The sequence below is a fragment of the Varanus komodoensis genome, unplaced genomic scaffold (genome assembly GCF_004798865.1).
Source record: "Varanus komodoensis strain SLA01 unplaced genomic scaffold, ASM479886v1 scaffold262, whole genome shotgun sequence".
NCBI classification, from domain to species: Eukaryota; Metazoa; Chordata; class Lepidosauria; order Squamata; family Varanidae; genus Varanus; species Varanus komodoensis.
The window spans coordinates 59831-65830 of NW_025335689.1; the positions used below are offsets into that span (position 1 = coordinate 59831).

Sequence of the window (6000 nt, forward strand, 5' to 3'; positions counted from 1 at the left end):
TGCACAGGGGACAAGCAGGCCAGAAGTTCTGGTTCTCAGCAGCACAACAGAGCTCCTGCAGCAGACCATACTTCGGAAATATGGAAGGACAAAGAAGGTCCTCTCCAGTGGGTAGTAGTGCTGCTTCTAGTGCATCCCAGTTCAGAGCGATGCCTTAAATCATCTTGGTGAATAAAAAAGACAATCTTGATCAGCTTGGAAAAAGAAAGGTGTGGGTGGTGAGTCCAGATCTCGGCAGCTTGATCCCAAAGAGTTTTTTTTGGGAAACTGGAAAAGAGCTTTTCACATCTGATATGGCACTTGTGAACATATGATAATGCTCTTTGTATTGGTAGAAACCTATTTCTCCATCTTCATGCATTTGGGAATGACTTTTTTGTGATTAGTTGGCCCAATTTCTGCTTGCTAATTGTAATGACCACTTTGCTGCTCTGAGAGCTGACTAATCCATAGGGAGCTGTAGGGGGCGGGGGAGGGGAGGAAGAGTAGATCGTGGCGGGGAGGGAAATAACTAGGACAAGGCTAGAAGGGAGAGAAGGAGCAATGCTGAGTATGGGAAGAGACGGCAAGGTAAAAAAGTGAGGGCAGAGGAACAAGTAAGGCATAAAGCTAGAGACTGGGAGTGGGGAGAAGTGGGGAGATGGAGGGGCAGGTGGGGGAGAATAGGCAAGGCAGGAATGGCCACCTGAGCAAGAGGACAAGGCTGCAGGCCCCGCCTCCTGTCCAGCCGGCTAGAGGAACCACAGGAGCCCAGGAGCCAGCCCTGCCGAGAGCACATGGCATGCCGGAGAACATGCGGGGTATTGATCTTGATGTTGTGGAGGGTGAATGCCGTCAGCAAATATTGGAGTTGACTGGGCTGCTGTTGCCTCCAGGGTGGTGCTGGAGGACAGGAGCACCTGCAGAGAGGCTTCTGTGGCACCCCCGGATGGAGCCTCAGGTGCCGTGGAGGGGGCAGCTTGGCCCCCTGTGCTGAATGGAGAGTCAGGCATTTCTGTGTATGGAGTATGGGGGCAACAGTCAGGCTGCAAAAAGTCTCATCCTTCCCCATGCATTGACAAAGATGATTTTCTCCTGCCTCTTCGCTGCTGGGAAGGGGTGACGCAATTTGCATTCCGTGGGAGTGGTGCGCTGCCCTTTGGCAAGCAGCCTTTGTCCTCCTTCATTGCAGCAGCTGCAGGGAAAATACAACATTCGTGGAGAGAAAGGCAGAGCTCCTTTTGCTGGGTTCCATTCTACAGACAGTCTTACTTGGCGAGGCTGTAGAGCATAAAGATGCTGTACCACTTATCGTCTGTGCTTCAGGAGGGCTTGTCTCTTTCCACGGTTCTGGTGTTCCTGGCTACCTTCCTGCTCCTTGCCAGTTACCTAAATGGGAAGTGTCCGAAGGGGTATCCTCCCGGGCCCATGCCTCTCCCTCTCCTGGGCAACATTCTGCAATTTAATGCCAAGAAGCCTCTTTCTGATATTCAGAAGGTAAGAATCCGGACCAGTTTGAGGGACAATGACTGCAAGGGAACATGTTCAGACACTGCAGTCTCCAAAGGATGCAGAAAGGCTGGAAAAGGTTGGGAGGAGGGCACTGGACGGTCAGTGGGCTGGAACATGAATCCTTCAGAAAAGCTGGGAGGAACTGGGCAGATTTACCCGAAGAAGAAATGGCTGAGGCCAACTGGTCAGCACTCTTCAAATGTTCTCTACTGCCCTTGAGGGAACTATGGGGACCTTTAGATCAGCCTGGAGCCTCACGGGGTTCCAGAGCAGGAGATTAGGCACCAGTGGCACTTGAGGAGGAAGGCCTTGATGCAAGATTGTTTGATCATGGAGCCAATTACCTGGGGGCAGGGAGGTGGACTCTTCCTGCTGGAGGCTTCAGCAGAGGCCGGCACCATTGCTGTGGGCCAGACTCTGTCATTCTGGAACTAAGCTTGGAGCTGACCTAGGCAGCTTGCAAGGGCCCCTTCAGGTCACTGATTCCATGAAATCCAGAGTGCACACAGAAGGGGCACTCCAGGCTAGAACCCTCAACCCTGCAGGGTCACTCGCAGGCTAGAAATGTGGCTGCTTTGAGTCTCCCTGGAGCGTGTTCCCACATTCTGTAGTAGCCTGAACTCTGGACTCCCAAAGCCAAAGTCCAGGTCCCTGCAAATGTTTCTACTCAGAAGCATTTCCACCACCATCTTATTTACATGACATCAGCTGCAGTTGATACTGTGCCGGTCCCAAAGCTCATGCTTCAGGGTCTCAGCCCAGGACTGCACCCATACAGGAAACAGTCTTGTACTGATTCACTGCCAAATGTTGAATCCAGGGAGGGGCGTGACAGGTGTTGGCAGGAGCAGAGCGTGCAAAATTCCGCCCGCCCATGTGCCCTCCCAGCAGCAGGATGACTAAGCCAAGAGAAACTGTCAAGAGCGAAAAACCCACCCTTTGGGAGTCAGCTGGGGGGTGCAGTCAAAAGAACACCTGCAGGTTATTCACCCAAACAGGAAATACATGTAACATGTAGGCAGACCCAGAAGAGACTATGAAGACGAAGTCTGTATAAGATGCTTTTCTGCAGACTGTTTGGGGAAGGTCGGGGATCAGGTATGCAGCATACTGGGACACATGATGATAAAGCAATAGGGGATGAACACTAAACAATAGAGAAAAACCTTCAGGGAAAAGGAAACATTAGCATGTCTGAGGTGTGCCCCAAAGGACCAGCCTTTCAGGAAAGGGACATGAGCATTTCTAAGGTGTAGAAATGGAGGAGCAAGGCTTGAATGCTAATCAGATCAGGAATCCCATGTTAAGTCTTCAACTCCTTGGCAGGCATCTGGCTGCCATATTAGAGCAAAGCCTTTGCTCCTTTTGGCCCTTTGACAAAACACACCAAATAACAATTATTTTCAGCTGTACTTTCCTAGCCTTTAGAATGCATGGCAAAGAAGTGATGTTGATCAATAAAACATGGTATTGGTTGGTTTTGTTCATTGGTTGTTCAAATACACAAAGAGAAGCATTTCCTCGAAAGGGCCAAGTGCAGGAAACAGCAGCAGGTTACCCGTGCCCCAGACAAATGCTTCGCCTCACCCACTGTCCCTCTTTCTGTCCCTCATTCTGGGGCAAAGCTGCAAGAGTCGCGGACGGCAAGGCCAGAAGGTGGCCCCCTGTGCTTGGAGAGAGCCAACCAATTTGCCCACCATCCAGATGCAATGACAGGAACTGAGTGAGACAGTTGGACAGGTGAACCTGGGATGCATCTGGTCTTGTCTTCTTTTCCCACTGCAGCTTAGAGAAAAATATGGCAATGTCTTCTGCCTGCAGCTTGGAACTATACGGTTTGTGGTTGTGAGTGGGCTGCCACTGGTGAAGGAGGTCCTTGTCCATCAGGGTGAAAATTTTGTAGACCGTCCAGAAATGCCTTTATCAGATGAACTCTTTGGGTCAGATGGTGAGTTTCTTTAAATAAGGTTCCATTGCTTGCTTTCATGCTTGCTTGCTTGCTCGCTTGCTTGCTTGCTTGCTTTTGAAGGGTGTGCACAGATTCTGTGATTCTGTGAAATAGCCTTCCCAGCCTCATGCCTTTGCAATGTGCTGGATTACAAGTCCTGCCTCCCCGGCTTATACAGCCTGTCACCTCAGGATGATGTGATTTGTAACTTAACACAACTGCGTGCTGTAGTGTTCAGAAAACAGCTTTAGGTTGTTTCACAAGTTCCCATTGGATGCGTCAGTGAGTGTTGCATTTCCACTCTTGGTAAACAGGATGAAATCGGGTAAAAACACGTCCAAGTGTGTGTTCCATGCAAAGCTTCTGTTGGCCATGAGTGTCAGATCAGAGTACGAACCGAGGAAGGTGTAGCTGCTTGACTGGAAGCCGATTGCACTAGCAGTGCCAGTCGGCTGTTTGACACATCGATTGAGCTTCGCCCGTTTCCCTTGCCTGCACCTAGAGAGGGGAGGAGCTTCCTGCCCAACAGAGAGAAGCTACCTGTCCTGCAGGGCAGCCCCTTGACAGCCATCCCATGCATGGGCAGGACAGGTGTGGGGTGCCCATGGGTGCGAGGTGTGGGGTGCCCATGGGCTGGAATGCCGGGCCTGTGCATGGAGCTGTCCTCCGTCTGAGGTCATTGCATGCCATTCTCTGATCTCTGATCTCCATAGTGTTTCTCTCTGTACTTATCTCTATAGAAAAAATTAGGCTCATGCTAATTGTTGCTTGAATTCTGGATCACTTCTGATACCTTAACTATTGATTCTGTGGGTAGAAAGAGGAATTCTTAGTGTTGGCTAACTGTTATTGATGAGATTTAGAAGGTCAGCCTAGGAAGAACCTAGGAGAGGAAAGGCATAAACAAAACTTCATCACCAAATTCCTTGAGGGCTTGTGTCAGGCCAAGGCAAAGGGAATGTTCTAGAGAGGGAAGGGAGTCTGTCTTTCCCACATCGAAGGGATGCCCAGGTGCTCACGGCTGTCCTGCTAATCCTCCCCATCTAGGACTGGTCTCTTCTAACGGGCTTACCTGGAAGCAGCACAGGCGGTTTGCCTTATCCACATTGAGAAACTTTGGTTTGGGCAAGAGAAGCTTAGAAGAACGAATCCAGGAGGAGAGCAGATACCTAACGGATGCCATTGAGGAGGAGAAAGGTAAGCACCGGGAAGGCCGATTCTGTCCAAGCAGCTCCTCTCTATGCAACAGCACAAGGATGCTTTAGCTGGACTGGTGCTCCAGTTCATCAGCACTGCTGTGGCTCTGATGCCCTCACCCCCAGAAGAGTTGCCCGATAGTCCTCTCCTGGTCATGCACCCTGCATGGAGCCTTGCCTGACAGGGAAGCTCCTGCAGGGAACTCCCTGGGTGTGGAGCGCCATACACACCCGCAGTTGCATCCAGAGAGGGCCGTGCATGTTTCAGACTGAGCCAAGAAGGGTAGCAACGGCAGGTAAGTCAGGTGCTTCACTGACAACTCTGGATGGCCACAGCAATCACCGCCAGGAGTGAAATATAAATGGTTCCGAAATATTGAGGAATATTTATGCACAAAGATGGAGAGAGAGGGAGGGAGAGGTGGAGGGAGCTGCAGAGGAGGGGTTGGTCACACTCTACTTTCAGTCTTCCTTGGAGTAAACCAGTAGAGATGGGCCTGAGTAGTGAGTGAATCTGTCTTTTGAAAATCATGCTCATTTTGGAACCTTGTTGTGAGCAACGGATTGTGGAGTTTCCCTCTTTTCTGCTGTATCTCAGTTCTCTGTCATTTTCGTGTTGCTTGGACAGTTTAGCAATGCAATAAATGAAATATATCTCATGAGGGAAAAGGAGACATTCGCATGTCTAAAGTGTGCCCCAAACCTGCTTGCAAAAATAAGCTCCCCTGAAGTGCCACCGCTAAGCAGCTCCTGCCCGGCTCTGTTTTCCATGCCCTCTGGCTGTGAAGATGCCACACCACATCCCTCCGCTAAAGGCATGTTCTCTGCTCCGCTGGCTGGGGCTGCTGCAGATTGCAGAAGCCTCTACTGTCCAAGCACACACAGGATGGTCACCCAGGGGAAAAGTTCATTGGAAAACATGCAGAGCATCCGATGCACCCTGCTGCTCAGGGGCCTTGGTGGGATTTAAAAAAACGTTTTAGAAAATGCCTCATTCTGTGCACATATTGCCCCACTTTTCCCATATGGTATTTCTGTTAAACGGGAGCCTTAACTGACAGGAGTCTAATATTCCCTCTGCCGCCACTCCTCTCCTCTCCCCAGGGCAACCGTTTGACCCCCAGCTGCTGATTAAGAATGCAGTTGCAAATATCATCTGCTCCATCACTTTTGGGGACCGTTTTGATTATTCTGATAGCAAATTCCAGAAGCTTTTGCACTTGATTGACATAACTACGGAGCTTCAAGGAAGTTTTTGGATCCAGGTATGGAAGCTTAGTGATCAGATGGACAACCACACCCAAATCCCACCTGATTGCCTGTCTTCTTTTGACTGTCACACCTGACTAGATCATTCTTTCCCAC

At 50.2% G+C, this 6000-nt stretch overlaps 1 protein-coding gene across 1 annotated transcript in view; it reads left to right on the forward strand.

The window, feature by feature from the left end:
* The first annotated feature begins 1275 nt into the window (after window positions 1-1275).
* Window positions 1276-6000, forward strand: part of LOC123025297 (cytochrome P450 2J2-like) — an 11989-nt gene continuing 7264 nt past the window's right edge. The window contains exons 1-4 of the mRNA XM_044433887.1: window positions 1276-1476; window positions 3277-3439; window positions 4487-4636; window positions 5740-5900. Of these exons, the coding sequence (XP_044289822.1) occupies window positions 1276-1476; window positions 3277-3439; window positions 4487-4636; window positions 5740-5900 (675 nt within the window). The remainder of the gene's footprint in view (window positions 1477-3276; window positions 3440-4486; window positions 4637-5739; window positions 5901-6000) is intronic.